We start from the raw sequence: 21,544 nt of genomic DNA, 5'->3' as shown, positions 1-21,544 counted from the left end.
AAATTATATAAAAACAAAGAACTTATAACCCGGGGACCAACAGTTGTTTTTTTTTTTTATAAATTTCTTATTATCTTAACTAGGGAAAAACAAAAGTACCCAATTGTGTTGTAAAGAAAAAATTAGATGGCAAATGTTCACAGTGTTTTAATTTGCTACTGTGGGATTTTTATTCTAACTGGGGAGAAAGTAAAAATCTACATCAATACACAAATGATATTGAAAATGTCACTTTAGTGCCTGTATAAAACATGTTAGGTTCTTAACACTTTAAAGGTTTTAATTTACAAGTATATTTGAAGTTGGCAGAAGTTCACTACAAAAACATTTGCAAAAGCAGTTTCACGCTTTTCACTTGATGCTGTAAAACCAGGAAAGTTAATCATCGTTTCACTTTAGCATCCTCTTTAATGCGCCAGATCATCAGTTCCATACAAGAACAGGCATCTTCACTTGAGTCATGGCCCTCCACTTTAAAGGGAAAAAAAGGTAATTTATAATTAATGGAAAAGGTGCAAAAGTATCTATCAACAGTAAAACATGTAATTTATTAAAATAAGCTCAGTAAGGAAGAATCCACCGATTCAAAAAGTCATGTTACAATTTCTAACTGCAATTAGCAAACTTTTGATTGGCGACGTTCAATGCAGGTTGTTGATTTGTAAATAAAGCATTAAAGAAAAAGATACAAGGATATTTTTACTGCTGACAGACTGCTGATTGGCAGCTGTCTGCCTATAATGTGTAAATATACTGTGCATAGTCAGACAGAGGGTAAAAGGAGCAGTGCAGCATGAAGCCTGATCTTCTGTATATCAGGAGAGCTGCTGAACAAAATGATGGAAGTAATACACCATTCTGTTCTGCAATTATATCACTAGTTTATGCCGCCCTTATTTAAGGCACCATAAACCCAGTGACAGATTTCATTTAATGCCAATGTAAGCAAGAATGGAGTGTTTTCTTCAGTATGTAGTAAAATGATTCCTCCTTGCAATTTTCATAAATTGACTTTTTTTTAGTCATATTGAGGAAAGCAACTGCAAGATTTATTAATGTTACAACACTTATATAGAAGGCTCCAAGGTTTCACCATAATAAATGACAAATGAAGAAAAACATGCGGCACTGGTAACCACAAATCCAACAGGATTGTTTACTTTTAATAAATTTAACAACAATATACACTAAACTTGTGAAAAAAAAGTATTCTATACGTATTGATTGATTTCTATACTCTACAACTACAGTCCAGCATTTCTGCTTGAATAAAAGTTTTAATATATGGACTGTGCATATAGACATATGAGTTTGAAGCAAACAAGCCAACTATAGTGTGGGGGCATGATGGGGCACCTAACTATAGAGGGGAGGGAGAGAAAGAAGGCATAACTACAGAGTGGGGACACAAAGCAGCACAAACTACAATATAGGGGCACAAAGAGGGCTAATTACAGTGTGAACTTCAAAAAAATGCCCCTAATCATCATGGCTGGTAATTACTATTACCAACAACAAAACTTATATTGAATAGTCTGTAAAGACAAAAAAATTAGGTACAAGTTATTAATATATGTGAATTATGAGATATGGACTAGATGAATTCATTTGTTGTTTGAATCTTAACCCCTTAGTGACCGCCGATACGGCTTTTTACGGCGGTCACTAAGGGTCCTTATTCTGCTGCCATCAGCTTTTTACGGCGATGGCAGAGAATAAGGCTGCGTCCCGCCCCCCCCCTTACCGACGATCGCCGCTATTAACGTTATAGCGGCGGCCGTCGGTAAAGGGGATTACCGGTGCCACCGCTGCTTTTATGAAATAAGTGTCCCCTCAGACCCCAGATCAGCCCCCCCTAGTAGGGACTGACTAACCCCCCTCCCCCGGCGGCCATCATTTCCAAGATGGCCGCCACCATCCCTGCGAACAAACGATGTTTGTTCGCAGGGATGGAAAAGTTTAAATGAATGAAAGCCCCATGCTCTCCGCCACCGGAGAGCATGGGGCAGTCATCGGGGACCCCCCTGTGGGGTCCCGGTACAAGCGATCAGTATACTATATACTATATACCGCTGATCGCTTATACCATGTGCCGCCGACACTTTTTTTCCCCGTCACCATAAATGATTTGTGACAGGGAGATAAAAAGTGATGTCCCCCCACCCCCCAAGTCGCCCCCCACCCCCCCCCCCCCCCTGTCACCCCCCAGTCCCCCAGTCACCCCCTTCCCCATATACTCACCTGATCCTTGAGCTCCGTCCTCCTCGACGTCCTGGCTGGTTATGAAGTGCGCATGCGCTCCACAACCAGCCAACTCTGAAAATTTAAAGTGACAGAGACCAATTTGGTCTGTCACTGAACTATGATTACTGAGATAGAAAATATCACAGTAATCATAGTAATACAGTGAAAATGAGTGTGTAAAGTACAAAAAGTGACAAACATACAAAAAAATTAAACACACACTTTTTATTATAGTAATAATTGCAGTTTACTCCCAAATTACCCCTAACCCTACCCCAGATTACCCGTAACCACCGCACGTTGCCCGTAACCACCGCACGTTGCCCGTAACCACCCTAAATTGCCAGTGACCCCTCCAGATTGCCCGTAACCACCCCAAATTACATTTACCAACCCCAGATTACCTATAGGCACTTCAGTTTAGCAGTAACAATCCCAGATTGTCTGTAACCCTTCCAGATTGCACATAACCCCCCAGGTTTCCCGTAATCACGCCAGATTACATGTAACCCCCCAGGTTTCCCGTAATCACGCCAGATTACATGTAACCCCCCAGATTACATGTAACCCCCCAGATTGCACGTAACCACTGCACGTTGCCTCTGACCACGCCACGTTGCCTCTGACCACGCCACGGTGCCTCTGACCACGCCACGGTGCCTCTGACCACGCCACGGTGCCTCTGACCACGCCACGTTGCCTCTGACCACGCCACGTTGCCTCTGACCACGCCACGTTGCCTCTGACCACGCCACGTTGCCTCTGACCACGCCACGTTGCCTCTGACCACGCCACGTTGCCTCTGACCACGCCACGTTGCCTCTGACCACGCCACGTTGCCTCTGACCACCCCACGTTGCCTCTGACCACCCCACGTTGCCAATGACCCCCTCCAGATTGCGGTGCCCATGCCAGATTACAGGTATCCACCCCAGATTGCCTATAAGAACTTCAGTTTATCCGTAACCACCCCACGTTGCCCGTATCCACCCCAGATTGTCTGTAAACACTGCAGGTTGCCCGTAACCACCCCACGTTGCCCGTAACCACCCCAGATTGTCTGTAAGCACTGCAGGTTGCCCGTAACCACCCCAGGTTGCCGTAACCACAGCAAGTTGCCCGTGACCACCCCATGTTGTCAGTAACCACCCCAGATTACCTGTAACTACCTCAGGTTGCCCGTGACCACCCCAGACTGCCTGTAACCACCCCACATTCCCTGTAATCTCATTTTTTTATTTTATTTTAGTAACTGTGCTATTGTAATAACCATTACTAGCTGCGGTTTTGCTCCAGCAATTTGGCGCTCCTTCCCTTCTGAGCCCTGCTGTGTGCTCATACAGTGGTGTATGCCCACATATGGGGTACCGTTCTACTCAGGAGAACCTGAGTTACAGATTTTGGGGTACGTTTTCTCTCCTGTTCCTCGTCAAATTGAGAAATTTCAAACTAAACCAACATATTATTGGAAAAATTTGAGTTTTTCATTTTTACTGGCCAATTTTGAATACTTTCCTCTAATACCTGTGGGGTAAAAATGGTCACCACACCCCAAAATGAATTCTCTGAGGGGTGCACTTTCCAAAATGTGGTGACTTATTGGGAGATTTTACTCTGCTGGCACTACAGGGGCGCTGCAAACGGACCTGGCGCTCAGAAACTTCTTCAGCAAAATCTGCATTGAAAAAGCTAATTGGCGCTCCTTTCCTTCTGAGCCCTCCTGTGTGCCCATACAGTGGTTTATGCCCACATATGAGGTACCTTTTTACTCAGGAGAACCTGCGTTACAAATTTTGGGGTACTTTTTTTCTCTTAGTTTTTCATTTTTACTGTCTAATTTTTAATACTTTCCTCTAATACCTATGGGGTCAAAATGCTTACCACACCCCAAAATGAATTCTTTGAGGGGTGCACTTTCCAAAATGGGGTGACTTATGGCGAGATTTTACTTTGATGGCACTACAGGGGCGCTGCAAACGCACCTGGCGCTCGGAAACTTCTGCAGCAAAATCTGCATTGAAAAAGCTAATTGGCGCTCCTTCCCTTCTGAGCCCTCCTGTGTGCCCATACAGTGGTTTACGCCCACTTATGGGGTACCATTGTACTCAGAGAAAAAAAGTACCCCAAAATTTGTAACGCAGGTTCTCCTGAGTACAATGGTACCCCATAAGTGGGCGTAAACCACTGTATGGGCACACAGGAGGGCTCAGAAGGGAAGGAGCGCCAATTAGCTTTTTCAATGCAGATTTTGCTGCAGAAGTTTCCGAGCGCCAGGTGCGTTTGCAGCGCCCCTGTAGTGCCATCAAAGTAAAATCTCGCCATAAGTCACCCCATTTTGGAAAGTGCACCCCTCAAAGAATTCATTTTGGGGTGTGGTAAGCATTTTGACCCCATAGGTATTAGAGGAAAGTATTAAAAATTAGACAGTAAAAATGAAAAACTCGAATTCTTCCAATAATATGTTCGTTTAGTTTGAAATTTCTCAATTTCACGAGGAACTAGAGAAAAAAAGTACCCCAAAATTTGTAACGCAGGTTCTCCTAGTTCCTCGTGAAATTGAGAAATTTCAAACTAAACGAACATATTATTGGAAGAATTCGAGTTTTTCATTTTTACTGTCTTCTTTTGAATACTTTCCTCTAATACCTGTGGGGTCAAAATGCTCACCTCACACCAAGATGAATTCTTTGAGGGGTGCACTTTCCAAAATGGGGTGACTTATTGGGGTTTTTCTCTCTGCTGACACTACAGGGGCACTGCAAACGCACCTGGCGCTCAGAAACTTCTTCAGCAAAATCTGCATTGGAAAAGCTAATTGGCGCTCCCTTCCTTCTGAGCCCGACTGTGTGCCCATACAGTGGTTTACGCCCACATATGGGGTACCGTTGTACTCAAGAGAACCTGCGTTACAAATTTTGGGGTGCCTTTTCTCTCATTTTACATTTGAAAATGAGAAACTTTAATCTAAACGTATATATTATTGGAAAATTTTAATTTTCCATTTTTTTACTGCCTAATTGTGAATACTTTCCTCCAGCCCCTGTAGGGTTAAAATGCTCATTATACCCCTAGATTAATTCTTTAAGGTGTGTAGTTTCCAAAATGGGGTCACTTATGGGGGTTTTCAGGATACCAGACTTCTAAATCCATTTAAAAAAAGAACTGGTCCCTAAAAAAATCAGTTTTGGAAACTTTCACGAAAATGTGATAATTTGCTGATGAATTTCTAAGCCCCGTAACACCCTAAAAAAGTAAAATGTTTACCAAATTATGCCAGAATAAAGAAGACATATTGGTAATGTGACTTAGTAACTAATTTATGTGCTACGACTTTCGTTTTTTAGAAGCAAAGAATTTCAAAGTTCATAAAATGCTAATTTTTAAAATTTTTCATGATATTTTGATGTTTTTCACAAAAAACAAAGTAGTGACCAAATTTTGCCACTAACATAAAGTGCCATATGTGACGAAAAAACAAACTCAGAATCGCTAGCATACGTTAAAGCATCACTGAGCTATAAGAGCATAAAGTGACACAGGTCAGATTTTGAAAAATTTGCCTGGTCATTAAGGCCCAAACTAGCTGCAGCACGAAGGGGTTAATATATCACTCTGAATATACTTGTCTTTTCCTCAGTGACTTTTGCAATCACATGAATAAACGACACATCACATAGCTACAGCATTACAGCTTAGGTGGTCCTGTGTAAAACCAAACAACCGCTGCTACCCTAGTGACAGTTATGCAATTTAAGATAGCACTAGTTAAATCATGGGGCTGGTGCCTGTTAGGAGGGGAAAGGCCACAATTCTTGCAGAAACACAGGAGCCCTTCAATCAGCTGCCCGACAGGGTTGGCAAGACCACCAAACAGATATTGGTGTCAGTATACTGAATTTGGTTAGTATATTGGACTTGGGCAGTAAGAGTTTGGCAGTCATGAATGGTGATATTTGTCCCTTGCATACTTATATTAGTTGGTAACTGACAGTGTTTAAAAAAGAAAAAAAAAATATGGAGGGTAAATAATCCCCCCTCTGTGTATTATTAAGTTTTAAACTTTCTCAATTGCAGTTTTTTTTTTCTTTACCGTAAAATAAAGACATATTACATTTTATTTAATGAAGTTTCTTTGCCCTTCAAGATACAAACTATGAATACATACCATTGTCTTGGATAATTCGCTTTAAATATTCTGCCATTAAAGTTCGAAGTGCACGTTTGTATGGTAGTCCAAGGCGGTGAGGAAAGACAACTGCTGTATCCACTACAGTGGGATGAATAAGCTTAAAAGAAAATTAAAGTAATTTGCTTGTACAGAAATGTTCACATGTATTAAGTCTGATGTTAATACATCAATACAATAATTTACAAAACATCAATTATCTGTGCCAGAAAAGAAAACAGGGAGTGGTATGACAGGGGGCTGCAGAGAGGGAAACTAATACACTATGGGAACTGAACAAAGTGGGGTTTAAAGGGGTTATCTAGCGCTACAAAAACATGGCCACTTTCCCCCTACTGTTGTCTCCAGTTTGGGTGGGGTTTTGAAACTCAGTTCCATTGAAGTAAATGGAGCTTAATTGCAAACTGCACCTGAACTGGAGACAACAGTAGGGGGGAAAGTGGCCATGTTTTTGAAGCGCTGGATAACCCCTTTAATACTATGCAGGATCTGCACAAGATTTTTTTCATTCTATCCTCATGGTCAAAGGCAGGCTTATTTACTTACAGAGCCTCTGTAAGATGCTGCTCACCCTGTGCTGCATTTTAACCACTTGCAAACTACAATTTGCTTTAAAGAGGATGTACCACTACTCCAACCTTCCCTGACAGAATTACCTCTTGTCCCAAATGCCAGACCCCTTTAACTAATCTGTGGCACGGGGTATGGACTTGTCTATACACTGTGCGGTATTGGCAAGAGGTGGCTACCTACATAAACACACACTGGAAAATTAAATTGAACTTGACCCCTCAGACGATACTGTTCCATCAGCTACGGCCCCCGGAAAGTGAGGAAGAGACGCGCATGCCTCCACAGCTAGTCAGTGTAGTTCTATTGGTAGCGCTTAGATGCCTTCTATTTAATTGGTTGTCCACCTCTCCCCCGGATCTTACAATGGTAGTTTCGCAATTTAAGATATTCTTTGTGGTGGACAGGTTGGATGCCGAACGTCACAAAAACAAAGCAACCAAAAATTTTTTCCAAAAATGGAAGACATTTATTGTAACACACTACAACACACAAGAAATAGCTGACATTATGTGTCCCTTCCTGATGACAGAGTGGTATTGCAGGGCAGATTTGGCTCACTCCCTGGGACGGTTGAAAGTGACAATCCACCTTATAGCACACATTGTCTCTGTTACATAGATTCCCAAGTATCGTATTATGATACTACCACAGTTAGGGAAGGACAGAAGGGGATGAGCATCATCTGACTGGATTGCCTGTATAACCTTTGATAGATATATTTATATGATACTACCTTGATCTGTTGAACTGTGCTGTAGTAGATTCTTACTGTTTCTTTTTTGGTTATGTTGTGACCATTTTGGCTTTTCTTCACTTTTCCTTTTTATATTCATGCATTGGAAAATCAAATAAAAATTATTTGAAAAAAACAGGTATATCCTCTTTAAGCTGAACCCACGGGATCGAATGGCGCCGTCACGGGGAAGCCGCTGCCACGGTCCGTTCTTCGGACCGCGGCCCGGTTCCCAAGCGCGGCGCTGTACTATGCACCGGAACGGGCTGATTCTCAGGCATTGGAGGCCGGCTGGGCCGCCCCTGGTGGGAGGGGATTCCCTCCCCTGTATGAGGCGGCTCCCTTAGAATGATTGGAGCCGCGTCATACAGTTCCCTTCCACTGGGGGCGGCCCGGGCGGCCTCCAGTGCTAGTGCACCAGCCAGTTCCGGTGCATAGTACGGCGCCGTGCACGGGAGCCAGGCCGCGGTCCGAAAAACGGACCACGGCACCGGCTTCCCCGTGAGGTCGCCATTCGATCCCTGGGTTCAGCTTAAAGAGGATGAACCTGGTGGTGCATCCTCTTTAAAGGGAACCAATCAGCCCAACTGGGCTGATGTGCTTCCCTGGAGCACTGTTTAAAGCTCATGAGCAGCCTGCAGCATGCACCTGCTTCGGCTGCAGAAGAAACTTTTTACGGCAGTAAAAGAAGTTTTACTACCCGGGCATGCCACAGGGAGTCATCTGAGCGTCTCCCCTCCTGTGTGTATTCACCTCTCTGTCAGCGTGCTCAGTGGGATGACTGACAGGGAGAAAGGCTTCTCTGCCTGTCAATTATCCCCTCTGAGCACGCTGACAGAGCTACACACAGGAGGGGAGACGCTCAGATGACTATATCTCCGCCCCTGCCTGCCGTAAAACTTCTTTTTCTGCAGTATAAGGCTTCTGCTGCAGCCAGTATGTGCTGTGGGCTGCTTATGAGCTTTATACAGTGCTCCAGGGAACCACATCAGCCCAATTGGGCTGACTGGTTCCCTGTAAGTTATTGTAATTAAACAAAAATATATTTTAACCTTGTCTATTATCCTCTGTGCTATATTTATAGTTTCTAAAGGCAGATTACCTTACCTTTAGTGCAAAAAGGTCGCTTTCCAAACTATGGCCAATTAATATTGAATCACAGCTGAACATGCTAAGTAAGACAGCTTGAACATCTCTCAGAGTGATGCTAGTGTTCTGTAGATCCTCTTCTGTAACACCAGAAAACCTTAAAAAAAAAAGAAGAAAAATCAGTGATACATCAGAGAAGATCCCATATTAGTTAAAGCAAATGTACCATCAGGTACATTGCTGCACTTTTTTAAAAGTCTTAATTGATCGGCGGTGGCGCGGGGATCCTGGTGGCGCAGTCCCACGCTCGGCGCCGGTCTTTTCCTGAGCAATGGCCAGCCCTGGAGCACTTGGGGCAGGCCTGCCAACCCCCAGGCCCCTCCCACTCTATTGATTCTAAAAAATAAAACAAAAAGCACAGCGATGTACATGATGGTGCATTCTCTTTAGGGCATGTTCAGATGTACAGGATCTGCAGCAGATTTGATGGCGCAGATTTGCTTTGAATCTGCAGTTTTAAATCTGCTGCAGCTCCTGTACGTGTGAATGCACCCTTAGGCTGTGTTCACACTACGTATATTTCAGTCAGTATATTTCAGTCAGTATTGTGGTCCTCATATTGCAACCAAAACCAGGAGTGGATTAAAAACACAGAAAGGATCTGTTCACACAATGTTGAAATTGAGTGGATGGCCGCCATTTAATGGCAAATATTTGCTGTTATTTTAAAACAACGGCTGTTATATTGAAATAATGGCAGTTATTTACTGTTATATGGCGGCCATCCACTCAATTTCAACATTGTGTGAACAGAGCCTTTCTGTGTTTTTAATCCACTCCTGGTTTTGGTTGCAATATGAGGACCACAATACTGACTGAAATATACGTAGTGAATAAAGCTATAAAAGACTATAAAATTTGCAGCATAGCTTTAGGGTGTACAGAAATTGCAATTCCACCTATGCACTTTAGTATTAGGAGGTAAAAAGACCCTTTGTCACATAAAAGGACAGCAGTGCTATAAAAATGACATGTCTAAGGCAGTGATTTTCAACCTTTTTTGAGCCGCGGCACACTTTTTATACTTAAAAAATCCCGGGGCACACCACCAACAAAAATGACACAAAATGACACTAAAACAGTACATATTATACATATAGTTAATAATATAGATTCTAAATGTATTTATACTCACTCAGTGTGAAACCTGGGCCTGTTTCGATAAACACAAAAGGGATATCCTGGCAGGAATGGTGGAAAGACACACACAAAGCTCTTCCTCAACAGTTCTCAGTCTCTCCCTGTTTTTAGTTTTTATCGCAGTCAAGCTTGAGAAGCCCAGCTCACATAGATATGTGGTTGAAAATGGGAGCAATGTCAAAATAGCTTTGTTGGCCAGAATGGGGAACTTCAACAGAGGATGTCAGGAGAGGAGGGTGCTGATCTTATAGGGGAGGTCACAGCAGCACAGAGGATGTCAGGAGAGGAGGGTACTGATCTCATAGGGGAGGTCACCGCAGCACAGAGGATGTCAGGAGAGGAGGGTGCTGATCTTATAGGGGAGGTCACTGCAGCACAGAGGATGTCAGGAGAGGAGGGTGCTGATCTTATAGGGGAGGTCACAGCAGCACAGAGGATGTCAGGAGTGGAGGGTACTGATCTCATAGGGGAGGTCACCGCAGCACAGAGGATGTCAGGAGAGGAGGGTGCTGATCTTATAGGGGAGGTCACCGCAGCACAGAGGATGTCAGGAGAGGAGGGTGCTGATCTTATAGGGGAGGTCACAGCAGCACAGAGGATGTCAGGAGAGGAGGGTACTGATCTCATAGGGGAGGTCACCGCAGCACAGAGGATGTCAGGAGAGGAGGGTGCTGATCTTATAGGGGAGGTCACCGCAGCACAGAGGATATCAGGAGAGGAGGGTGCTGATCTTATAGGGGAGGTCACAGCAGCACAGAGGATGTCAGGAGAGGAGGGTACTGATCTCATAGGGGAGGTCACCGCAGCACAGAGGATGTCAGGAGAGGAGGGTGCTGATCTTATAGGGGAGGTCACTGCAGCACAGAGGATGTCAGGAGAGGAGGGTGCTGATCTTATAGGGGAGGTCACAGCAGCACAGAGGATGTCAGGAGAGGAGGGTACTGATCTCATAGGGGAGGTCACAGGATCACAGCAGCACAGAGGATGTCAGGAGAGGAGGGTGCTGATCTTATAGGGGAGGTCACCGCAGCACAGAGGATGTCAGGAGAGGAGGGTGCTGATCTTATAGGGGAGGTCACAGCAGCACAGAGGATGTCAGGAGAAGAGGGTACTGATCTCATAGGGGAGGTCACCGCAGCACAGAGGATGTCAGGAGAGGAGGGTGCTGATCTTATAGGGGAGGTCACCGCAGCACAGAGGATGTCAGGAGAGGAGGGTGCTGATCTTATAGGGGAGGTCACAGCAGCACAGAGGATGTCAGGAGAGGAGGGTACTGATCTCATAGGGGAGGTCACCGCAGCACAGAGGATGTCAGGAGAGGAGGGTGCTGATCTTATAGGGGAGGTCACCGCAGCACAGAGGATGTCAGGAGAGGAGGGTGCTGATCTTATAGGGGAGGTCACAGGATCACAGCAGCACAGAGGATGTCAGGAGAGGAAGGTGCTGATCTTATAGGGGAGGTCAGGTCACAACCCCTCCCCCCATTAACATCTTGTTTTTTTTTAGCTTATTGCCCTTTATAAACATATGGCCATCTGGCCCCTCTCTGCAGCCTGCCCCTGCCCCAATAATCATTGTGCGCTGGGCCCAGTCCTACTGCCAGGCAGCCTCCCTGCCCCCCAGCCCTAAACCGTCCGTCCATTTTCAGGCCCGGTCCGGGTCCCCCCAGTGCCTAATTCAGCTTACATGTTAGACAGGCACAGGCAGCTCCTCTGCTTTGCTGTTCTGGGCTGCTCACTTCGTCTTCGGCATGGGCGGCAGGCGGCGGCGCACGGTACAGCTGAGCTGACACCAGACGTGCTTCTTCTTAACGCTGCACTGTGTCTCAAGGCCCGCCCACCTGGAGCAGCGTACAGCCACAACGTACGCACGCAGGGCAGGGGTCAGAGAGCTAAGTCCGGCGTGAGGGCGGCGCCGCGGTGGACTTCACGGATAGCGTTATCAGGGGCCCACTCTGCTGCTGTGTAGTGTAGTAAGAAGAACTTTCCCCGCGGCACACTAGTGTGCCGCAGCACACTGGTTGAGAATCACTGGTCTAAGGTTTGGGGTCATTGAAGAGATTTGAGATCAAAGTCTAAGGGTCCTATTCCACAGAGCGATAATCAGCCGAATCAGCCCGATTTGGCCGATTATCGTTCCGTGGAATCAAGAGAACGATCAGCTGATGATTATGTCGATCGGCTGATCGTTCATTTAGGTTCAACCCTAAAATTACCAGTCGTCCGCCACGCATGGCTGCGTGAAATAGCAACACAGGTAGCGGGGATTTAACATAAGTTTTGGTGTACCATTTCACTAGACTTTTCGCTTATTTACGACCTTTGTCCACATAGTATACTGCGCTCAAGAGTTTTAGTAGACACCATGTGTGGGAACTGCATAGGAGTAAATGATGGCGGCCGGAGCGGCCATGAGCAAAGACAATGAGGATGGTTGGGTATAAACTTCTTTATTATGTTCCCCTGCCCCCCTGATGGGATTTTTAGATGAGGCCAGAGTTCTTCTTTAAATGAGGGATAGTTGGGTTTACAAAAACCACCAATCTCCCTGTGTTCTGCTGATATTTTTATGCAAGTAAATAGGAGTTATGAAAACTGTCACTGATGCACCTGCAAGCTTGTCATTTCATACACATTTACACAAAGGGTATTGTGGGGTATGTTAACACAGTCACTTCAGTAACAAGTGTGATCTTTTTGGTCATACAGTATCTGAGGTCTAACAAAAGCAAGCATAAATGGGATTGCTATATAATTTTGTTAAGGGGGCCATACTTTTTTTTATCTAAGTACACCAATTTGAATTCTTCCTTTTGTAAAATAGCAGAGGATCTCTCAATGTGCAACTATCAGTAACCTGCTCTTTATATTATACATCTATTATACACACTGCACATTGAGCAATATGTAGCAGCAGATAGGGACACGTTGCCAGTGCGTTCCTTGATGTGATCTCTAAAGCCAATTGAGCTTGACATAGTGGGCTGCATGCGCAGTTAGTTTGTACCCATGTTAAATGTTTACAGGGACTGGAGGTATTTACTTATGCGTGTGGACGTTACAAATTGCCACTGGTATCGATACCTGCAACATAGCCACATCTAACAGCCTCATTTTTTTCTTGATGTTTTATGAATCATCAGTTGCGGATCATTGTATACATGTTCATTTCTTTAACATGCTTTTAATCAATACCCTATGCTTCTAATTTTGTTTAATTTTGAGTGGTTCAGCATTTTTTGAACTGGTGTTTAACTTCATTGCTAGAACCCACTGCACTTTAATACTTATTTCCCTAGACTTATTTCATGTTCCTGTTTAGTGGATCTCTGTACACTATACATAGGTATATATGGTGATCATTTTGGCTGACAGTGCTGTGGATACACTTGGTATGTGCCATTTATCTCAGTCACCTGGTATTGTAGTCCACAACCTTGTTGTCTGGTTGTACAAAAGTGTCATACACCACTTTAAGTTGAGCATTTATAACAGTAACACGTGTTAACTCCAGTCCTTTTGTAGTGTAGCACTGCAAGAAAAAAAAGAGTCACAAAAAATATTACTAAAATATTACTGCAAAAACATGCTAAAAATATACAATTCTACATGTTAGAGGTTTTCTGGCATTTATGTAAAATAAAATTAGAGACTGTAATCAGTAAAAAGAAGGAACAGGCTTGCTGCAATAGCCTCAGCGTACTGATCTGTACATACAAGAAGAAATGCCAGAAGCCTGTCATTGGCTGCAGCATCATATGAATAGTGTAATTGACATCATCCCAGCAGGCCCAGAAAGAGTAAAATTATGGTTAGAATTTATTTTTCCTTATCTCCCTATAAATCCCTTCAAGGCTGGTATTACACTTAGGGGGGGATTAATCAAACTGGTGTAAAGTATTATTGTCTTAGTGAACCCTAGCAACCAATCAGATTCCACCTTTAATTTTTCAAAAAATCTGTGAGGAATAAAAAGTGCATAGGCCAATTTCTGAGCGTACATCTCTTCTCGGAGTGCGAAACAATCCAGGAAAGCTGGATTATCCTAGTGTGAGGAATATGGACAGCCCTGTCCCTATTCATGAATATGCATAGTGGTGTTATGTGTGGTGTGTTTATATGTATTTGTGCAGTGGATATTTTATCAATTGTAATTGATACTTTATAAATTCAGTGTATTAGCATTTAGTGCAGGCCCAAAGCTGATCCCAGCTAATCATATGGATTTATTGATTAGCTTGGAGTCAGGCCGTCTGTTTACCCCATGCAAAAGACCAAAAGGCTCTCTGCAAGGGTCAATAAGCGCGGAGCTGTAAAAGGAGATGGTGGAGTAAATTGTAGCTAGAGTGTTGAAATCGCACCTCTGAGGCAGGCTCACTGACTCCATGCCAGCAGGGGGTGGACTCTCTTTGAGGAAAGGAATAGGAATATGAAATCTCCCATAACTTTCTCCAAATAAAACAGAGCCACAGAACCAATTTCCTAGCGTCGGTTATGATGAGGACATCGCAGGGAGTCCACACATGGCCTGTCTACCTGTCCTCATCATTACATAAGGGGTATCTCACCTTCTGAGTGTCCGGGGCATATGATGTTTGATATGCTTGTAATCAGAACGGTGAGATATGAATTATGAAAAAGGGCTGGGGCCTGTACCGTCGATATGGCGCCTGGGAAAGTATCTTTTTTGAAATCATAGGAACATAGATGTGTAGGCGGGCACTCCAGTCAATATGTATGCAGGCACGGGCTAAGCACATAAAACCCAATCTTCCGTCACAACCATCAGGGGTGCTCTGCTAATAAATACAGTTCATGAATCTTCTCGCTGAGAATCAGTAGCGGCACTCACCCATAGGTACAAGACGCTTTATTTCACAGGCAGAAAAATGGACAAACAGTAGTGCAATCCACAGGGAGAGCTCTACCGAGAGCCGCTACTGATTCTCTGCGAGAAGATCTTTTTTGATATGTCCAAGTGTGTTCCCTTGAGGGCTGAGGGTGATGTCTGAAGCTCTGCCCAGAGGAGCCGAGTTAGAGATGTCAGGCGACACCCCTCAGTCTAACCCTTTCAGGTCTTACATAAAAGTGAGACCTAGGGAACAAGTAACGGTCACAAAGTTGGGGATCCAATCGAATTGGTTTGTGCACCACTTTCTAAGCTAAAATCCCCTTGGAAGGAACAACCTATACGACGCTAAGTATTAGAACTTTCTTTTTTTGTTTTCATTGGTTGCAGTATCTGTATGTCTTTTGTTAACCATCTTTTTGTACCCAAGTACTGTCCATTTTAATGCATTAAACCTAAAAGTTTGATGGTTTGTCTTGTAGCCTAAACGAACCTAGTTAGCTCCAGGAAGAGTGCGCATGTGCGGTGTGCGACCGTATATTGTATGACCAGGTGGCTTACTCTATCGTGTGGGTGTGTCTGCTTGTGAGTGGAACACTCTTGGGGTTCCCTGTCTCCCCAGTAACGTAATAGATAGGGTGGTGGCAGCAAAGTTGTGTATGTATGTTGTCTTTAGGTGTCTGGCAGCGGTTGGTGGGTCACGTGTATGACAACAGCCGGTGGGTCCCAACATAGCGAAGTCCCGTGTGCGTGCTTCGTGGATGTGTGTATGGCAGCGGTCAGTGGGTCACGTGTATGACAGTGACTGGTGGGTCCAGATACAGTGAAGTGTCGTGTTTGTATTGGCCAGCGAGAAGGCAGTGTTCGTGGCCAAGTGGGTGTCTGGGTGTGCGGAAGGCGGCAGGTGGCGATTTACGCTCGAGTTACAGCCCGGGAGCAGAGTGTAAAGCATAAGTGCGTGAGTTGAATCGACCTTTAGGGCTAGTGCAACCCAGGTGAACCCAGAGCTCCCAAATTTCTCAGATCCCCTTGTTTTGGTCTTTTCCGCCTCTTGTGGTCAGGTCTCCCCTCCCCCTTGTCAGGGGCTGGTGCAGGTTGGCGCACGTATCCCTGACACCTAGTGAATTTAGTTGCCTGAATTTATATGAGCAAGTTATAAAGTTGGCTCTCGATTTCATTGTCTCCAGTACAGGGTTTCTATGCTGTTCTTGTTCGGCCCAGGTGAAGTAGCTTAGCTCTTTAGTGAACTATATTACAATGCATTTAAAAAGTCAGTACCTTTCACTTTTTCATACTTTGACATGTTGAGGACTTGTGCTAAAAAGTTTTCCCACAGAATTTAAGTTTTCCTTTTTAATACATTTGTACAAATTTCTAAAATTGTGTTTTTGCATTCTCATTATGGGGTATTAAGCACAGAATGAGGAACTGTGCAACAAAAAATTTTTTAAAAAGTTAAAGGGGTTTGAAAATTTTCTTAAATGCATTGTAGATTCTGCAGGATTAGTTTTTTGTACACATAAAATGGCTATATGCTGACGCAAGAACTGGGTGGCCTAAAACACAGAGAACCCTTAAATTATGTTACTACTTTTTTTGAACCTTATTGTAATCCTCATTTTGGTTAGTATTTTTACCAAAACCAGGAGTGGTTTGATTCTGATTTTGGTAACACTGGTTTCATACATGGCATGTTGGTCAGTATATGGTCCACATCTTTTCATTATACATATATACTGTGTTGGTTGCACTTCTGATTTTGGCTTAAAATACTCACCAAAAGTGGCCCCAAAACAAAAACCAACTACTGACTAACAAAACTACACGAGAAAATCTGCACTAACTACAGACTTTACACTGTCCCAGCAGCTTCACTTGGAGCCTCAGAGTTTACATATTAATGGCCACTTTAGAATGCATGTAGTCAGCCGTTTTACTTGGTATCTCTCAGTTCTAAAACAATACAGCATGTTCACATTGTTTTTTACCACATCTTAGCATTGTGTCTTTTGTCATAGGACACCATACCCCAAATCTCTTACCATTTCACAGTCTAAAGCAAACACTCCAGGATTTCCTTCGGGTTTATTTGATTTTTCAAAAGTCTTCACAAAGCCATCTAGGTTATCCTTACGACCATCTTGCACATGTTGCTAAAGAAAAGTAAACAGACAAAATAAGCAAGGAGATTTACATAGTATTGACCTTTATGTAAAATGCTTCAAAATACATGAGTTATATGTAACCTAACAGCAGGCTGCTGAGTTTTGTTAGGATACATTCATGCATACAGGATGTCCAGCAGATTTGATGCTGCAGATATCAATTTAACTAAATGACTAACTATAGCATAGAACCTTCTGCAGACCCTATGAATGAACCCTTAACAAAAACATACTAATAAATATGAGATACTGGTATACTGCATCCTCATGTCAGCATTTGGTATTGCACTAGCTTTTTAGACCCTCCATATATTTTGTTTGAAGCCTGCTTGTGGACTTCCCAATGAGATAAACAGGGATGCAGACTGCACTTCCTGTGTTTAGACAGGTTTTTTTTCCCCAGAGTCTAAACACAGAAAGTCCAGTTTATCCCAGGCCATCTGAGCACTCATGTGACTGATGGACACATTCAGCTGTGACTCTCTGTACTGGCCGGGACTTCCTAGGTTTGGTCTTTTTTTTTTTCCAGCCAACACAATACTAAAAATCTGCCTTCAGGAAACTGGACCTGGATATCTGGTAAGTTCAGCTTTGTTTTACAGCATGATAAGAAAAAAATTATGAATGTATATTGCAAACTCGCTTTATATCACATCTACTGTTGATTTAGAAAGTTATAATGACAGTGACACTTTAATGTAAAAAATATCCCAAAAGGGGTTGTGACCACAAACATGATTATTTTAATGTTGACAGCAAACAGCCATGAGAGTACATAATTCAACCACAACAACTGGGTCTAAGGGGAGAATGATAACACTGATAACACAACCTACAAAAATTGTATGTTTTATCACAATTTTTTTTTACTTTTATGCAACAGTGTCATCATCTGTTTTGGGGTGTGTGACCAAAAAGTTAGGGTTAGCCTTACCAGTAATGCATTTTCTATAAATCTTCCATGATAGCACAACAGTAGTTTAGCCTATTGGTTCAAATATTTGATAGTTTCCGGTGCAGCCGGTTCGGCTGCACAGGGGCCTGGACAGACAGAGGGGCCCGCAGCTGTACTGTTCAGCCGGCTTCCTTTAAAGTGACTCTGTACCCACAATCTGACCCCCCAAACCACTTGTACCTTCGGATAGCTGCTTTTAAGCCAAGATCTGTCCTTGGGTCCGTTTGGCAGGTGATGCAGTTATTGTCCTAAAAAACAACTTTTAAACTTGCAGCCCGTGCCAAACGGGAGTATCTGTGCTCTAACTTTGCACCTCCCTCCTCCCCACCCTCTTCATCATTAGGAATGCTCCAGGCAGATTACTTCCTATTGTCCAGCACATGGGCTGGATCGTTAACCACCTGTGCAGTGTTCAGCATGGAGAAAATGTTCAAGTGGCATTCCTAATGATGAAGAGGGTGGGGAGGAGGGACGGAGGGGTGATACAAAGTTTGGGCACAGATACTCCCGTTTGGCACGGAATGCAAGTTTAAAAGTTATTTTTTAGGACAATAACTGCATCACCGGCCGAACGGACCGCAGGACAGATCTTGGATTAAAAGCAGCTATCCGAAGGTACAAGTGGTTTGGGGGGGTCAGATTGTGGGTACAGAGTCCCTTTAATGCAGGGCAATAGAGAAATTAGGGCGGCAGTTGCTCCCAGGTCCACACAGGCAGTGTCAGCACAAGGTGGTAATATAGGCCACCTGTACTGCCTTTGTTAACAATGGGAGGCTGCCAGAGCAGAAAAATGTGTCACAACTGATTCTGCACAGGGTATGTGTGCAGCAGAAGCAGCACAGGCACAGCCCAGAGCGCGGCTGCATAGCAGCCTGAATTCTGCCTTCCCCGACCCTGCAAGTGGGCTCCTGGCTCCGCCCCTGCTGCTGTGCAGTTGAGTGTGTGAGCAGAGTTTTCCTCCCTTCTTCTCCAGCATTCCCAGCTCCCAGGGCCGCCCACAGGCTCTGCACAAGATGGCGAGTAAAGTCTGTGCCACTACTTATGTGAGAGCCAGATGACAAGAATAGAGGCTGAAATACAGCCCATTGTACCTATACAGATACTCCTTAGTTCTAGATGACAAGTATTCTGCCCCTAAAATCCATGCAGCAGTTATGTGACGAATGGATGGACCTGGAAGCTGTAAAGCAATCCAGTGCCTCTCTCATTGATCTATGCAGTATAACTATACTGCATAGATCTCAATGAGAGATCAGCGTGCTTATACTAGAAGTCCCCCAGGGGGGCTTCTAGTATATGTGTAAAAAAAAAAAAAGTTTGAATCACCCCCCTTTTCCCATGTTATAAATAAAAATAAATAAATAAACATGTTTGTTATCGCCGCGTGCGTAATCGCCCGAACTATTAATTTATCACATTCCTGATCTTGCACGGTAAACGGTGTAAGCGTAAAAAAATCCCAAAGTGGAAAATTGCGCATTTTTGGTCGCATCAAATCCAGAAAAAATGTAATAAAAAGTGACCAAAAAGTCGTATATGCACAATCAAGGTACCGATAGAAAGATCACATCATGGCGCAAAAAATTAGACCTCACACAGCCCTATAGGCCAAAAGGATAAAAGCGCAATAAGCCTGGGAATGGAGCGATTTTAAGGAGCATATTCTTGTTAACCATGGTTTGAATTTTTTAAAAGCCATCACATAAAATAAAAGTTACTAACCCCTTCTGGACCGGGCAAATTTTCTTTTTTTCCTCCTTGTGCTTAAAAGGCTATAGCAGTTGCATTTTAACACGTACAGACCCACATGAGTCCTTATTTTTTGCGTCACTAATTGTACTTTGCAATGACAGGCGGAATTTTGGCATAAAATATGCTGCGAAAACCAGAAAAAAAATTATATGCGCTGTGAAATTGAAAATAAAAAACAATTCTTTTTCTTTGGGGGGGCTTTGTTTTACGCCGTGTCCCCTATGGAAAAACTGACATGTTATATATGTTCCTCAAGTTGGTACGATTAAAACGATATGTAACATGCATAACTTATTTTATTTGATGGCTTCTAAAAAATTCAAACCATTGTTAACAAATATATGTTCCTTAAAATCACTCTATTCCCATGCTTACAGCGCTTTTATCCTTTGGTCTATGGGGCTGTGTAAGGTGTCATTTTTTGCCCATGATGTGTTCTTTCAATCGGTACCTTGATTGCACATATGCGACTTTTTGATCGCTTTTTTTCCGCGCTTACGCCGTTTACCGTACATCACATCAGGAATGTGATAAATTAATATTTTGGGCAATTACGCACATGGCGATAACAAACATGTTTATTTTTATTTATAAAATGGGAAAAGGGGGGGGGTGACTCAAACTTATTAGGGGAGGGGATTATTTATTAATAATACAACTTTTTTTTTTTTTTTACACATATACTAGTATAAGCACTGATCTCTCATGGAGATCTATGCTGTATAGTTATACAGCATAGATCGATGAGATTAGTGTTCTATTGCCTTTGGCTGCTGCAGCCAAAAGCAATAGAATGCTGAGCCGGGATCAGAGCCATTATGGCGCAGACCCCAGCCGGCACCAGAAGCAGGAATCGCCCCTCCGTGACAATGTCATGGGGGGGAGGGGGGGGTTGCAGTGGATGCAAACTACATGTGAGTACAGTGGGTGCAGACTACATGTGGAGTCAAAATAAAAAAAAAGTGTGGAGAGGAAGGGGGGGGGGGGGGTTATAGAAGATAACGCTGCAGCTACCCCCACATACAGCCTGCAGTATGTCCGACAGATCATAACATCAATCAGTCGGCTGTAGGGATGCACGATGCACCGAAATATCGATACTACTATCGATATTTCGGGCCAAAAAACGATTCGGTACCAGGATTTCCTGGTATCGATACTTTATATTAAGCTGCCTAATAACGCAGCTTAATATAAAGTATAGAGCAGAGAACACGGCCGGCGGCTAGCTAAGCGCCGGCCATGTTCTCTGTGTGCTGCCCTCTGCCCCCTGGCGTCACTTCCTCCTCCTCTGCCCGCCCCTTCCTCCGCTCACTGCAGGGAGAAGTTATAGCCGGCACACAGCGATCGCTAGTGCCGGCTATATAACTGTGCAGAAGCCGCTGTCACAACTGACAGCGGCCTCTGACCCATCCTGAGCCTCTCCAGAAGCAGTGGGGGTCGGCTACTATGTGTAACAGACCCCCGCTGCTAATCACCCGCAGCCTGTCACACCTCAGCCTCCTGTCCCCCTGTCATGCAGCCGTCCATCACCGGCGCTGTTCCTATGCATATTCATGTGTGCACACTCTGGGTGGCTGCGCTTCCTGACCGGCCTGAGTGTGCACACATGAATATGCACGGAGGAACGGAGACCTGACAGCTGGGAGCTTCCCGGAGCTGAGGGGAGGGGGGATTTGTAAAGGGAGTTTAAGGTGGAACAGACAGCCTGAATCTTGGCCAGCAGCAAAGGTTAATCTTCCTGGTGCCCGAGGTTCAGGCTGTCTGTTCCACCTTAAACTCCCTTTACAAATCCCCCC

The 21,544-nt window shown here is 44.0% G+C and overlaps 1 protein-coding gene across 3 annotated transcripts in view; it reads right to left on the bottom strand.

Moving 5' to 3' along the window:
- Positions 1-214: 214 nt before the first annotated feature.
- Positions 215-21,544, bottom strand: part of REXO1 (RNA exonuclease 1 homolog) — a 92,729-nt gene continuing 71,399 nt past the window's right edge. For all 3 annotated transcript variants that reach the window (XM_069962527.1, XM_069962525.1, XM_069962526.1), the window contains 5 exons: positions 16,916-17,026; positions 13,441-13,556; positions 8,844-8,982; positions 6,410-6,530; positions 215-471 (listed from right to left, as the gene is read on the bottom strand). In XM_069962527.1, coding sequence (XP_069818628.1) covers positions 383-471; positions 6,410-6,530; positions 8,844-8,982; positions 13,441-13,556; positions 16,916-17,026 — 576 coding nt within the window. In that variant the 3' untranslated portion in view covers positions 215-382. The remainder of the gene's footprint in view (positions 472-6,409; positions 6,531-8,843; positions 8,983-13,440; positions 13,557-16,915; positions 17,027-21,544) is intronic.

The sequence above is a fragment of the Dendropsophus ebraccatus genome, chromosome 3, assembly GCF_027789765.1.
Source record: "Dendropsophus ebraccatus isolate aDenEbr1 chromosome 3, aDenEbr1.pat, whole genome shotgun sequence".
Classification (NCBI taxonomy): domain Eukaryota; kingdom Metazoa; phylum Chordata; class Amphibia; order Anura; family Hylidae; genus Dendropsophus; species Dendropsophus ebraccatus.
Note: the sequence above shows the minus strand (reverse complement) of the source record. Positions and strands in the feature narration are given on the sequence as shown.